The following is a 15,593-nucleotide window of genomic DNA, read 5'->3' as shown; positions in this document are numbered from 1 at the left end:
CATCCAACTCTTGATTTCAGCTCAGGTCTTGATCTCACAGTCATAAGATCAAACCCCACGACAGGCTCTGCACTGACAGTGAGGAACGTACTTGGGATTCTCTCTCTCCCTCCCTCTGCCCTTCCTCCACTTGCTCTCTTTCTCTCTTTCTCAAACATTTAAAAAAACAGCTAGTTCCTCTTAAAAAACAAACAAATAAACAAAAAAAACCAAGAAACCTTAGGGGCGCCTGGGTGGCTTTAGTTGGTTGGGCATCCAACTTCAGCTCAGGTCATGTTCATGAGTTAGAGCACCACGTCAGGTTCTGTGGTGACAGCTCAGAGCCTGGAGCCTGCTTCAGATTCTGTGGTTCCCTCTTTCTCTGCCCCTCCCCCTCTTGCTCTCTCTCTCTCTCTCTCTCTCTCTCTCTCTCTCTCTTTTTCTGTCTCTCTGTCTCTCAAAAATAAATAAACATTAAAAAAATTTTTCTTAAAGAAACTTTTAGAGATATAGATAAAACAAATATTTATAAAATTTAAATTCATTTAGATGCAAATATAGATTTTTTTCCCTAGTGTTTATTTATTTTTGAGAGGGGGGAGAGGGGCAGAGGAAGAAGGAGAGAAAGAAATCCAAGCAGGTTCTGTGCTGACAGCACCGATGATGCAGGGCTCAATCTCACGAACCATGAGATCATGACCTGAGCCCAAATCAAGAGTTGGACGTTTAACCGACTCAGCCAACCAGGCACGCTGCGCACATAGATTTAAAACAGCATTAATAAATGGTAATTTTGAAATACTGCTTTTTCTCCTACCTTCTGTTTTACAAAACATCTTCATTCAAAATCTTTATGCGCATCTTTGACATCAAATGTATGTAATGCATTCCTTATCACTGGAGGCATTTTTAAGTCATCTAACACTTTTTTCAAAGGCTAATCTTCACTTTCATTCAAGTTGTTTGATATATCACTTATTGAATACACATAAAATGTTATCACTGCAAATTAATCCTAAGCCACAGTTCCCATATATATTACCAACTGTACTCTAAAACTGCTATTGGGAAACAGAATGGGAAACTAAAAGGTCTATTTTCAACAGTATCTAGCACAATTTTGAGGTTCTATACCTAGGAAAAATTACTACATATCTGTTAAATTTATTTGACTCCTTTTCACTGACTCCAACAAGTGGCCTCATTAAACATTCAAAATCAGCTTGAAGTAGTTTTATGCTCTTTACCAAATAGTACTTTGTTTCTTAAAACAAAGCAAGAGAATTTATAGTAAAAGTCTGTATATAGTCTCAAATGTAAGGCAGCTCCCTCTTTTCTGAAATATTGTTTTAGAAAAAACTCACTTTATATTTGGGCATACACCATATAGTATTTTCTTGATGTTTCAGAGTCATCACTGTAATTATCAATTATTATACAGAAGCCTGGAAATGTATAAGACCAATTGCTTCTTTACATTTCAACTTAAACTAAAAAAACTAAAAACTGGAGCCTGGGTTAGAATTATATCAATTACCTGAGAAAGAATAATTAGTAACCATGTTCTATCTTACTGGGAAAAAAAAAAAAACCAAAAAAAACAAAAAAAAAAAACAGGACTAACTCAATACTCTGGAAGTGAGATAAGAACTAGGCAGAGGGATGTCAACCAATTCTAAAAGACTTTGAAATCACCAATCCCTCTTGCTTTCTTTGATATTTAGTAAAACAAAATTGGAACTTCTTTACTTGCTCTTCATTAGAACACATATATTCCCATTACTTTTTACCACATTTAGAACAAAGCATTAAAACACATTTTGTTCCCTCAAATATAGTATGTCCAGAGTCTAATAAAATAAAAATCTCTGTTAAAGTATGTTTTTCCCTAGCCATAGACTAAACAGACCAAACTTGCCCCTAATCAGTAAACTAATTGTTTAAAAACTGCAGATTTTAATAACTGATTGCTAAATAAATCACAAGGTGCTCTGAGACATTACAAAAAGGAAAAGCTTAAATATCTCAAACACGAATTTCTGAGATCAAGATGGGATCACATTTTTCTCATCAGGCCAAGAAAAATTTTTTAGCACTCTATTCAGGAAAACAGATACTCTTTAAGATGTTGCATTCTAGATTATATATACTTTCTAATAATCAACAACAAAGTTCCACTCCTGGCTGAATTCTATTCAAACTGCAGAACTTCCTAAAAACCCAACTGGGAGACCAGCCCCATCCCCACAATTCAACCAGTCACCAGTGTTACTACGTATTTTCATGCACACTGTGAATGCTCCACTGCAATTCACACTGAAGTATTACCCCCAAGAGCCAAAGTGCCTTTATTTATCTAAAAAACTGCTCATGGGTAAGTCATCTATAGACCTATGCTCTTCCACTTTTTCAACTCAAGGCATACTTTTACATGTCAAGACTAGCTGGGATACATTCTAAGGAATGTACAGGTTGAAAGATAAAGAAATGCCATCACAGATAAAAGCAGATGAAAACTTTAGATCAGTGTTGTTCTAACAACACAATGCTGAAATTAGAAAATGAAGTTTCAAAAGAATATATTTTAATATATCAGTAAATAAGGAAAGGCATGTAGAAAGGCATAAGAGGAAAAAGGCATGTGCTCTTTGTAGAAGGAGAGAGGAGTTGTAGCAGGTGATCTGACCAGGCAAAAGAAAGCCAACCAAATAGAATTTGGCCTAACAGGGGGTTAATTATTGACCCTACTGGTCAAAGAGTTAAAAAAAATTTTTGTCATCAAAAATTAATATTCTTGGGGCTCCTGGGTGGCTCAGTCCGTTGAATACCTGACTCTTGATTTTGTTGCAGGTCAAGATCCCAGGGTTATGGAATAAAGCCCCACATCAGGTTCTGCCCTGAGCATGGAGCCTGTTTAAGATTCTCTGTCTCTCTGCCCCTCTCCACTTGCACACACCCTCTAATAAAAAAATATATATATATTTTTTTTTTCTCAACTACTTTAATTCCTAAGTCATTTTACAGCATTCCCATCTATTTTCAGGCTTTTAAATTTTTTTCTTTTGGGGAGCCCGGATGGCTCAATTAAGCATCTGACCTGATCTCATCTCAGGTCATGATCTCACCATTCTGTTTGGGAGATTGAGCGCAAGCAAAGTCTGCTCCCTTGCTCTCTGCCCCTCCCCCACTCGTGCATGTGTACTTCTCTCAAAATAAATAAACAAAAAAAAGTTTTTCTTTTTATTTCTAATTCATCTTTAGCCAATTATTCCTGCTTTTCTAGGATATTTTTCTAATATATTTTTCCTCCTTATTTTCAGACTATTTTTCCTACTCTCCTATATTTATGATAGGAAAAAAGCAGAATATAAATATATGCAAATGTAATGTGAATGGTCAATAACTGAGATGGCTAAAAATGAGGATTAGCTAGAATAAAGAGCTACAAAATAATCTCAAATCACCAAGTTTCCAACACGAGGAAACTTGAATTGGTAATATTCATTTGACCAACTATTTTGTTGAAACATTTCCTTTAACCCAAATTTTGGCATGAAGCACACACATCTATATAGTAATCAATAACATTCACAAGTTATTTTCATTCAGATTTAATGTATGGCAACTAAAAAAATGTATAAAGCAAGTTTTAATTTAGGAAGTTGGAAAAACAAACCAGGGATAGTATTGACCAGGGATAGGGGAAGAACAGATACACTTTTTCTACTACTGGGTAAGGAATCCTAGAAATCAACTAACTCCTATTCCCCAACTCTAAGCAAAGGCTACAAAAGTATTAGCTAGCCCTACAAGGCCGCCAACACCAACTGGGGTACATGCAGCCTATGCCAACTGAACAACTTTACTACAAAGAATCATTCAGAGGCCTGTGCTTCTGATCATTGCCATTATTGGCAACTATCCAAATAAAGTCTCTCCTGTCATCTACATTTCTGACTTTTTCTCAGTATTTCTCTTACACCACGCCATCTCTGGCTGTTCTCCTCCTTCTCAATCCTCTTCATTTAAGCCTCCAGAAATCCCATCATTTTAAAAAAATATTTATTTTTGAGAGAGAGAGAGAGAGAGAGAGAGAGAGAGAGAGAATGGGGGAGGGGCAAAAGGAGACGGGGACAGAAGATCCAAAGCAGGCTCTGGACTGACAGCAGAGACCCTGATGTGGGGCTCAAACCCACAAACCACCAGATCATGAACTGGGCCGAAGTTGGTCACTTAACTGACTGAGCCACCCAGGTGCCTCATTATTTTTTTAACTCATCCCTCTTCCCCCAACACACACACACACACACACACACACACACACACACACACACTTTAGATCTTCACAGTAATGCTGTCTTCATCTCTTTATCTTAATTAAATCTTAGTTATCCTGAAGGATAATACTTTTCAAACCCTTTTTTCAAAATAGATGCTGTGCATTCTTCCACACTCCACTACTCTTAGCAGAGAAGGCTTTAGTCTTAAGTGTTGCTTTGCATTACCATTTCCAATTTCATCACTCCACTGAAGAAAAAAATACCTTCTCCTTTGAGGCTCATGCCTTCTAGATAGTTTATCCTTGTCCCTGCCATCTTCTAAACTTCCAGTCGTTTCTCACATGCAACTCCAGCTCCTGGCTTGCAGGCCTTCTCCATGCTAAATCCCACCATCAATGTCCATGCAGAATGATCTACCTAAAACATAAGAACTGAGAAGTTTGAGTTCCACTCCACTTCAACTCCTCAGCCTTGACCATAATTACTGCTCCACCTCTGAAATCCTGAACTCCAATCTCTCACTCAATGATTAAAACCTCCTAACCTTTCAGTTCCACTCCCATTACTCCATCTATTCTTCAACTGTATTAAAAACCTAGACAACCCCTCCTTATCAACTCCCTTCTGGATACCTTTGCTTCTTATACTTTTAAAGTATTCCATCATTCACCCACTTTCTAAACAACATTCTAAATTGTTTTGCCCTTTTGTCTTATTCTACCTATAAGGGAAACCTGCAATTCTTGGATGAATTAGCTTCTAACTTGGGTGCTAAGTATAAAATCATCAAAATGGCTCTGTGCTACTACAAATTCATGGTCCCCAATGTAGTTGGTCTTTGGCACTTCTCAGCAATCCTATTAAACATTCTGTCTCCCATGCTTCTCAGTAGAAATTTCAAATGGTCCCCTTTCTTGAACCGTCACTCACTTTATCTCTTACTCAGTAAATCAACTTTGTGTCCAATTTCAGAGAAAATGGAGGCCTTCAGACCAAACTTCACTTCCCTCCTCTCCATCCACACGTCTACACCAGTATGCATCTTTAAATTTCTCCCCATCTGAGGAAGAGATACTCCTATCCTTTACTAAACACTATTTGTATCCTGAATCCCACTCCCCCAACCTCTTAACTGCAGTCATCCCCTCCACCCCTCTTATGATTCTATTGTTTCCTCTGCCTCTGCTTCTCCACTGGGTCTTTCCTTTGAGCAATTAAACATGCTTAAATCTTTATGATCTTAAAAATTCAGGGGGAACCTGGGTGGCTCAGTCGGTTAAGCATCCAACTTTGGCTCAGGTCATGATCTTGCAGTTCGCGGGTTTGAGCCCTGCGTCAGGCTCTGTGCTGAGAGCTCAGAGCCTGGAGCCTGCTTCAGATTCTGTGTCTCCCTCCCTCTCTGGCTCTCCCCTGCTTGTGCTCTGTCCCTCAGCAATAAATGTTAAAAAAAATTTTTTTAAATTCAAACAAGTAACTCTCTTTTACTCCTCATCCCTGTTTCTGCCATATATCCTTTATTTTGAGAACTGAGCTTTTTGAAAGGGTATTAAGATCTGCAATGGGTATCTTCCTTTTTTGACTTTTTGTCTATTTTCCTTAATCCATATTTATCTGGTTTCTGCTCTATTCCTCCACCTTATAACTCTCTTCTCTCTTGGGTTCTTGAAAGCATTCACCTGGTTTTTCTTCTACTTCTCTGGTCACAACTGATTGGTCTATTTCATGGACTTCTAGTCTTTCTCCTGATCCTTAAATGTCAGTGTGTGTCCTATGATTCTGTCCTTGGCTCTCCTATCATACTGCTCTGAATTAGTGATCTCATTCATAACTACAGTTTCAACTAAAATCTACATTTTGAGGACCCTCAAATAATAGACTGCTCAGTCGAAAGCCCTCCCCTAAACTCCAGATTCCCAGTAAACTATCAAATATCTCCACTGGGATTTTCCATACATATCTCAAATTGAGTATGTCCAAAATTTAGTGTGTGATTTTCCCCCCTAAACCATTATCCATAGTTCCCATCAAGGAATTGTCCTAGAATTCTCTTTATTTCTCACCCTCCATGGCCAATAGGTCCTAAATAATTACCTGAACTGTTTCTGCTCATTTGGTTCTGAGACACTGAATAAGGGCTTCTATTCTAGAATTACTACAATCTTTCCAATTTTGTCTACTCTACAACACTCAGAATATGCTTTCTAAAATTCAAATCTCAACCTTCTCTTGATTCAAGACTGGCTTTATTATACAAAATCCAAATTCTTTATCTTCACATGGCATGCGAGATCCCTTGTGATCTGAACCTTGCCTACATTTCCAACCGTCATCTTTTGTCACTACCTCACATTCCAGATACATTCTACACTCCAGATACTTATTTTCATTTTTAAAATTACATCACTTATTTTTAATCTCCATACTTTCGAACACCCTATTGTTTGGGGGTACACTATTCCCATCTTTTACCTAACCTCTCCTTGTCTTTAAATGTCACTTCAGTGTTCCAATTCTTGAAAATTCTTCATGTTCCCAGACTAGGTTAATGGTGTCCCTTCCTTTGTGGTCCTATAGCATAGCATATAATGAAGACCTATATCATGGCACTTAACAATTACACTGTAAATATGTCTCCCCTACATGCTTATGAACTCTTTGGAAGGGAGGGGGCTATGTCTTTCATAACTACACAGTGATTAGAACACTGTTACCATTGAATGTCTACTAAATTAATGATATAATTTCTAAAATACTTGTATATCTTGACACTATATAGCAATGACAGTATATTTATACTGCTTTGTTTACAAAGTACTTTCACATACATAATCCTACATGATTTTCAGAGGCATCCTGGGGGTTTAGTAGGGCAGGTTTTATCCCTATTTCACAAAAGGGAAAACAGGTTCAGAGAAGTTAAATGGCTCTCTCAAGTGTTTCAACTAGTAAGGGGCAGAATCATGGCTGAAATTGAGGTCAGAATGCTACTCCAGTACAATCTGTCCTATACCAACAAAATGACAATGCTCTTCTGACAAAAAGTCTTCTCATCATGAAAAAGGGCATAACCCACCCAGGTGCTAGAGACAGAAGCATGCACTGGCCACATCCTCTAAGAACAGATTCAATAAAACCTACAGCACAGTCTTCAAAATTTCAAGGTATTCCTTGGATTCCTTTTAGTCTGTGGTGGTGATTTGAATATAGTACCTTTCCCTCAAAATTGGTTATCCTTCCTGTCTTACTTTTGTCATGGTTATCACCATTCTCTGTCACTGGGACTTAAAATTTTGGTGTCATTGTTCTCTTTCAGGACTCCAAGTCCTATTGATTCTTCAAATTCTCTTCATTTTCTTGTATCTCCATTGCTGCAATACTAGTTCAATTCTTATCACTTTGTGTACTAAAAAAAATCTAACTCAGCTCTACTTTCCCTTCCCCTTGATTAACTTACTGCTAGATTAACTTACTCAAAAATTTTGTGTAGTTTCTTAAGAACTAAAGAATAAAGGGGGGGGGGGGGAAAGAGGAATAAAAAGCCTGAAACTTATTTCTAAGATCCTTCTCTACTTGACCATTCCCAGTCTTTTACATGTCATTCCAATCTTTGCCTCCAACTACAATTGTTCAATTTAATCAATCCCTAAAGCAAAATTAGTCTGATCATTGTCTACTTAAAAAGTTTTGCTCTTCTGTTCCCATACCCAATCACTGATCCAATAGGAACTACCTTCTAATATTATTCAGAATTTGTATCATATCTGGTTTCTCATTCCCTTAATTCATGCTTTGGTCATTTTGTACTTGGACTACTTTGCTCCTGAGATGCTAAAGAATTTTTATTCCCCTAGAATTGCTACAATCTTCTTTTTTTAAGTTTTTTTTTTTTTTTAATGTTTATTTGTTTTTGAGAGAGAGAGAAAGCAGAGGAGGGGCAGAGAAAGGGGAACAGAGGATTCAAAGCAGCCTCTGCGCTGAGAGCAGCAAGCCCAATGCAGGGCTGAAACTCACAAACCATGAGATCATGACCTGAGCCAAAGCTGGATGTTTAACCAACTGAGCCACTCAAGTGCCCCCTACAATCTTTTCAATTTTGTCCACTCTACAAACTTGGAATACTCTACCTAAAATTCAATAATTAGGAGCACCCAGGTGGCTCAGTCGATTGGGCATCCAACTTCAGGTCAGGTCATGATCTCATGGTTCGTGAGTTTGAGCTCCACGCTGGGGTCTGAGCTGACAGCTCAGAGCCTGGAGACTGCTTCAGATTCTCTCTCTCCCTCTGCCCCTCCCTTGGTTTCTCTCTCTCTCTCTCTCTCTCTCTCTTGAAAATAAAAACGTTAAAATTAAAGAAAATTAAAATTCAATAATTAATCTTCTGATACTCTAAAAAAATTTTTTTAACACTTATTCATTTTTTGAGAGAGAGAGACAGAGCATGAGCAGGGAAGGGACAGAGAAAGAGGGAGACACAGAATCCAAAGCAGGCTCCAGGCTCTGAGCTGTCAGCACAGAGCCTGATGCCAGGCTCGAACTCACAAACTGCGTTATCAGGATTTGAGCCAAAGTCAGATGCTTTATCAACTGGGCCACCCAGATGCCCCAATCTTCTGATACTCCAAGCATCTTCCCTGCTATTATTTTGTTCTACACAATACTATATTACCTTTCAAAAACCAAGATACTGGAAAACTTTTTTTTTTTTTTTATTTTATTTATTTTTGGGACAGAGAGAGACAGAGCATGAACGGGGGAGGGGCAGAGAGAGAGGGAGACACAGAGTCGGAAACAGTCTCCAGGCTCTGAGCCATCAGCCCAGAGCCTGACGCGGGGCTCGAACTCACGGACCGCGAGATCGTGACCTGGCTGAAGTCGGACGCTTAACCGACTGCGCCACCCAGGCGCCCCTGGATCACTCTTCTATTTTAAAATGTTCAATAATAATAATACTACCGTTCGTTGAATATTTATCACGTGCCAGCCCATGTACTTTATTTGGTCCATCTCCATTAATCCTTCAAAAACCCCATAATAATACTTTATTAACTCTGTTTTACAGATGAGAACATTGAAGCTTGGTGACATTAAGTATCTTGTCTACAGTGGAGAGGTTATTAAGGTTGAACTAGGATTCAAACCCAGGCAATTGGATTCCAGAGCCTGTGTTCTTAATCATCCAGAGACTATACTGATTATTAGCTTAAGTTTCAGCTCCTCAACTTAGTGTACAAAAGACTGTTTCCAACTTCATCTCCTGCCACTCCCAGCCAGGTACTTTACATACTACTGTCACAAATTTTCAAGCTTTCCACCCCCCGCCCCTCTCCCAACTCCATGCCTTTCTGCTATTTTCCCTACTCCAGTCCTACCTCCTTTCTAGAAAAATTCTTCTCATCCTTCAAGGCTCACCTCAAAACATAATCCTCTCACTGATGCTTTTTCTCCAAATAAGGGAGTCAACTCCTTCTTTATAGCTCCAATAGCACTTTGTACAAAATTTGTTATATTATTTATTTGCAATGATATCTCCCTCACTAGAGTGCCAGCACTCCAAGAGAATCTACCTTACTTAAATTGTATCTAATCCAAGCCTGTATCCTCAATGCCTAATAATTATGCTTTGGTACTCAATAAATGTTGCACAAATAAGTGGTTCCAATCCTCTGCCTATTTATATCCTACCCTTCCTTCAAGGTCTCTTTCTTCCTATACAAACCCTTGTTAGACCATTCCAGTCCAGAGTCATCACTATCTCCGTTGAACCCAAAAGAGTCACTGGCTCTGTCACTTATCTAGCAATTAATGACCCATCCTTATGACATATATAAATAACTTCTCATGAATACTTATTTCTTCAAGGACCAAGTTTGTTTTTCATTTTTTATACTTTTGTTGTCTCCCTACAGTTCTTAGCATACAGCAGGCATTTAATAAATATTTTGCTATTTGATTATTCTGGTGTTCCAAAATAAATTTTACATAACATACAAGGATGCCCAATTATCTTTAGCTAATTTTATCTGTGTGTAAATAAACACTTTTATGATAAAATGAAATGAAGTCATATGACTGGTATTAAGATAAACCTCATTTAATAAATTAAGGTTCTTTTCACCAAACTTTTCCTTACAATTCTTGCTAATTCATCGAATAGCTCTGGAACCTGAGCTTTTGCCTTACTACTGAGCAGCTGTATTTCCTCCTTGGCATTTTCCTTCTAAGACCATTACCACAATGTTCTCTCCTTTCCTCTTTTTCTCCCTCCCTCTATCTCTGTCTCTCTCTCATACACACACACACACACACACACACACACACACACACACACACACACACAATTTTCTCTGTTCCCTCACTTTCTTTAGGACACATGGTACTGAAGATTTATTTTAGTATGCTTAACAGTTTAATGGGGGTGGAAGGAAGAAGAAAAATCATTTTCAAGAGTTATCTTTTTAGGGGTGCCTGGGTGGCTCAATCAGTTAAACATCTGACTTCAGCTCAGGTCATGATCTCAAGGTTTGTGAGTTAGAGCTCCGCACTGGGCTCTCTGCTGTCAGCACAGAGCCTACTTTGGATCCTCTGTCCCCCTCCCTTTCTGCCCCTCCCCTGCTGGTTCTCTCTTTCACACAAAATAAATAAATGAACTTTTAAAAAAAAAGTTATCTTTTTGGATAGGTAAGTCTGCAAAATAAATTTTGTAAACAAAAATTAAAATTCAAGTTGGTTTAAAAAATGATGAAATAGAACAAGCAAGAAACACTGAAGTAGCCATGTGACCCAAAGACATATGTGGGTCATCTAAAAATCTGTAATGAAAATAAGCAATCCTAATAAAACTAAGGTACTAGACAATTCTTGAGCCAAGTGACCTAAGATTTATAAGCAGGACAGCTGGCAATAGAACCTAAATGAATGTTAAGTCTGCCCATCAGAAATGTATCAGCTTAAAAAACAACACACACACATACTTCAGCATTTTGGTTCAATCTGAAAGTCTGATCACCTAAGACATAAGATTAATATAACCTAGGAAATAAGGAAAAAATATTGAATGCAAAAGAAAGTGAGTCACATTGTACATACTAAATGAACATATACACAATATAGACAATGCACTCTAAGTGATAACGGTGAATTTTTTATATCAAGACTAACAGACCTAATAATCTCAAGAGACAATCAAGTTTTACAAATCTGGGACCTCATTTATATGGCAAAAAGCACTTAAAAGAAGTATTTAAAAATATCTGGAAATAAAAGGTAGCATCTGGACAATTCAGGTCAAGTAAATTGGCGGGGGAGGGAGAGGAGGGAGAGCAATATACATAAATTCAGGGTTTTATGCTTCAATTACAATACCAATTTTGCTGATGTGGCAGTAAGGCACTTAGGCAGATACAATTAGCCATTTTTGCTAGTTTGTTTCTATTTTATTTCCAACTTCTTATTTTAGCTGAAGAACAGAAAAATGCTTAACAGAAAATAGCTAAGAGGGCATATTATCTCACCTAAACCATTGGGTTACTGCAACTTTCAAACAGAATTTGACCTGAGCCAGCAGCAGCTGGAGTAGGCTCAGAAATGAATTTGCCTGAACTAACCAGGAAACCTAATCATCCATAATCAGCGATATAATAATTTTACTAAAAGGCTAATTACGTTAATACATGAATCACCTACAGTATTTCCAGATCTCAAACTTCACATGAAAGTGAACTTCAGGCACATGATCTTTAACACAGAAAGATCTATATCCCCTTCAAAACCGGCCTCCTAACTAGAAGTGTAAGAGCATAAAATTTAGAGACAAGAAGGAAAAGTTTCAGAAAGTAAAAGGCTACCTGTATTCAATGCCAATGATGGTGTCCATAATATTACTACTATGAGATGGTATAGATCCAAAACTAGCACATACTAGACTTATAAGAAATCTGGATTTCAACAAGTTGAACCAGCACCGTGGTCATGTATTTTCTGGCAAGGGTGTTCTCTCTCATCAAGTAAAACATTATGGTACAATTACTGAAAGAAGGCAGGCAAGAAAGAAGCCTGAAGATGAAATCTAAAAATGGTTTCTGTATGAAAGGTGAATTTCCCAGTAATTTCTGAGGAAGCCAGAGCTGAGATGAGCAGGGCAAACTAGTCTGTTCCCACCATTTCTAAACATGTGATCCTTATCAGGCTTTCTAATTGCTAATGAATTCCATAAAGAAATCAAAATTGTCCTGGTGAAGAATATACTACCAAGCACATGAGATCTTATATCCATGAGCTCTATTTATAATTCTATAAATGAACAATTTTCCACACCAACAAGCTCTTTTCCTATTTACCTAAATCAAAGGACTTTTATTCCACACCAATAACCTATAAATATGACTGTTGTGGATTCACAACTCACCCCTAAGGAATATACCTTATGTTTGCAATCTTATTTTTACCGTATTAAAGCAGTACACGGAAAACATTACCATATATATGACAAAAACCAAGAAGACTCACAAGCATAAGGATAGCAAAAACTCATTGTTCGGGAATGTGACTAGTCCTAATAGTAGGGTGAAAAGTGCCCAGAGAAATGAACATACAACTCATATACCTACTCAGAAAAAGAAGAGACAGCCCATGTCTCTGTTCCCAACCCCCGCAAAACTTAGGATAAATGCCTGTACTACCAATCTTTTTTTCTCTTCTTCTCTTTTTACACAGATTTCTCAGGATCCCATAAACTCTTTAATCAGCTCATTTCAATGACTGGCCCAACTGGATATACCATTAACTTTTAAAAATTGTCTACATAAGCCTGGATACAAATCAGTGTTATCATTAAATGAGGCTCAAATTGAAAAATTAAAATTAAAAAAACACAAAGGAAAAAGGTTTTCTTGTTCTTAAATATTTTAATGGAAACATTTCTGGTCAAATTGCAAAAAGTGGACTAACAGTGTTTAAACATTGTACCAGTATATTTGAGAAGCTGAATGAAAATGAACAAATGAAAGAAGTATCTACCTTTCCAAAATAAATGTAATACGATAAAGAAAACTTTATTCTAAAATGATGTCAATGTATTGACCAAGCTGCATATGGTAAATAAACATCATTTCAAATTCTGTTTTTCACCTCCACAGCAGCGTATGAAGTTGATGGGCTCTCCTAGAGAGCATGGAAATCTTAAGCAACAGTCAATTTGCCCTCAATTTCTCTATTTAAAATTTTTCTGCTGACCTGTTGTCGGTAAACATACATATATTCTGCCCACCTGAGAAATATTTAATTTTTTTCTATGGGTATGTGTTCACAAGGTGAGGGGTAACCCTTTTTGGCCTTTGACCAGTGTTGACGGTTTTCTAAGTAAATGCTTTTTCCTATCGATCAGGTTTTTGGGTTTTTTTTTTTCTTTATGCTGCCTTTTCTCCATCTTCTCTGCACTTAAAGCCAGGACCCCCAAATCCTGCCTCGTCTCTTCACCCTTGTCCAATCCCACATGGTTCCCCCAGTTTCCGCGTAGAGTGACACCTGAGGGCCAAGCGCGAACCCCTGCGGCTGGCGCTAACTAGGCGCGAATCGGGAGGACGGCTGTCACTGGGGAGCAGGCGTGGGCCAAAGCCGAGGTGATTTCTGACTGCTCATCGCCCGGCCCCGCGTGGCTGAAGGTCTCCGAGCCCCTCGGTCCGCCCAGGCAAGCCAGGCGTGCAGCTGTCGCGGAGCAGGAAGCTAATCGCGGCCTCTGGGCCGCTTTGACAGGCCCCGGAGGAAAAGAAAGGGGCTCACTGCAGATCGGAGACTCACCCCCACAACTAGAAGACCTCGAGAGCGAAACCCCCGCCTCGGGCCTGAAGGCATGCGGGAGACCGAGGAGCCGCCGCTACCGACTCAGCCCAGCCCAGCAGGGGCCCGCCCAGGGGCCACTCCCCAAGGGAGGCAGCCAGTCACTCGCCCGCCCTTCCGGGCCCGCTCCGGAGGGGACGGTCTCCCGCCCGCCCTTACACACAGCTCCTCAGGCCAGGCCCCCAGGGCTTCGTCCACCTCTCACCTTTGACGACGCGGTCAGCCCCGGGAGGGGGCGGCGGGGGCGGGGGTGGGGGCGGTGCAGCCCGGGCCGGCTCCGGGGCGGCCATGCTGGGCCCGGGGCTCGGCTAGGCGCTGGGCCGGGCGGGGTTGGGGGCGGGGGCGGCGGCTACCAGAGCCAAGCGGCGGCGCCGCCGGGGAACATGGCGGACCCTCTTTCCCTACAGAGGGGCTAAGACCGGCATGCACCGCGCTTGCGGGGGCGGGGGCGGGGCAGACTCTAGGGACCTGGGCAAAATTACTGAGGCTGGGAGAGAAACAGGACGAGGCCAAGGGATCAGGTTAAAATTCTGGGCAGGCAGAAACAATAGACCGTGAAGAGGAAGGGCTATCTATTGCTAGTAGCTGCAGTGAATGAGCGCTAGGAAACATGACATTGGCTCTCATGAAGCTCCTAGTAAGATGGCGAGACTTATTCAAACCTGAGAATCTCCTACTAATAGAGAAACAAATGTATAACAATTTGACTACCAAATCTGAGTACTTTGGTTGGTAAGGGACAGGAAAATAGAGGAGGTACTGTAGGTTCTGGAGGGAAGAGACCGTTCAAAATGGAGTTTGAGAATCTATCTGACCCTTATGTTTAGAGCCTGGAATTGTCAAGAGTCTGAAGGCACAGGGTGAGAATATAGATAGAGCAGAATAGACTCCAAGGGTTAAGAATCAAAATAGGTAAGGGGAAAGGGATGACAACCAAGGGATGTTCAAAGTATACACCTGAAAAGGACACAGCCTCCCTCTTGATCCATTCAGAAAATAGAGATTTGGGAGGCAGAGGGGTACATAGAGAAATTAGTTCCTCATAAAAAATATTTCATATGGTACTTCTGTGCGCATACAGAATCTGAGCCCTGATGACTTACGGAAACTTTATAGGGATGGACCTTCATGGGGAAGGGAGTAGTGGGACAAGAACTGATTGTTCAATCAATAGTTACTAGAAGGTATGTGTATGACAGTAGGAGATGTACTGAATCACAGGGCAGAGACCAGCATAGCCACTAAGATCTATATATCTTGGTGGCATACAATCCAAGTGGCATGAGAAATTCCTGCTATCCTCCTGAACATTAAATTCTCATAATCTGTTCATAATGGATGGTGTTAATTAGGTAAGCAGTGGTCCAAAGGTCTCAAAGAACACCTTTCTACCTCTTCTTTCTGTCAATTTCAGTGATCTTGAGACGTGGGATAAAAGAGGTGGGGGAGTGTCCAAAGGGTATTCTTTGCAAAGGGAGCCCACAAAATATCCTTTAGAGG

At 39.7% G+C, this 15,593-nt stretch overlaps 1 protein-coding gene across 8 annotated transcripts in view; it reads right to left on the bottom strand.

Moving 5' to 3' along the window:
* PPP3CB (protein phosphatase 3 catalytic subunit beta) overlaps positions 1–14,403 on the bottom strand; it is a 58,583-nt gene extending 44,180 nt beyond the window's left edge. For 4 of the 8 annotated variants that reach the window (XM_030334382.1, XM_030334386.1, XM_030334383.1 and 1 more), the window contains exon 1: positions 14,299–14,403. In XM_030334382.1, coding sequence (XP_030190242.1) covers positions 14,299–14,383 — 85 coding nt within the window. In that variant the 5' untranslated portion in view covers positions 14,384–14,403. Of the gene's footprint in view, positions 1–14,054; positions 14,161–14,298 lie in introns of those variants that run through there. The other 4 variants (XM_030334384.1, XM_030334385.1, XM_030334388.1 and 1 more) reach the window with 2 other exon arrangements.
* Between the last annotated feature and the right edge of the window lie 1,190 nt (positions 14,404–15,593).

Source organism: Lynx canadensis, chromosome D2 (genome assembly GCF_007474595.2).
Source record: "Lynx canadensis isolate LIC74 chromosome D2, mLynCan4.pri.v2, whole genome shotgun sequence".
Taxonomy (NCBI): domain Eukaryota; kingdom Metazoa; phylum Chordata; class Mammalia; order Carnivora; family Felidae; genus Lynx; species Lynx canadensis.
This window is presented reverse-complemented; position numbering and strand designations above follow the sequence as displayed.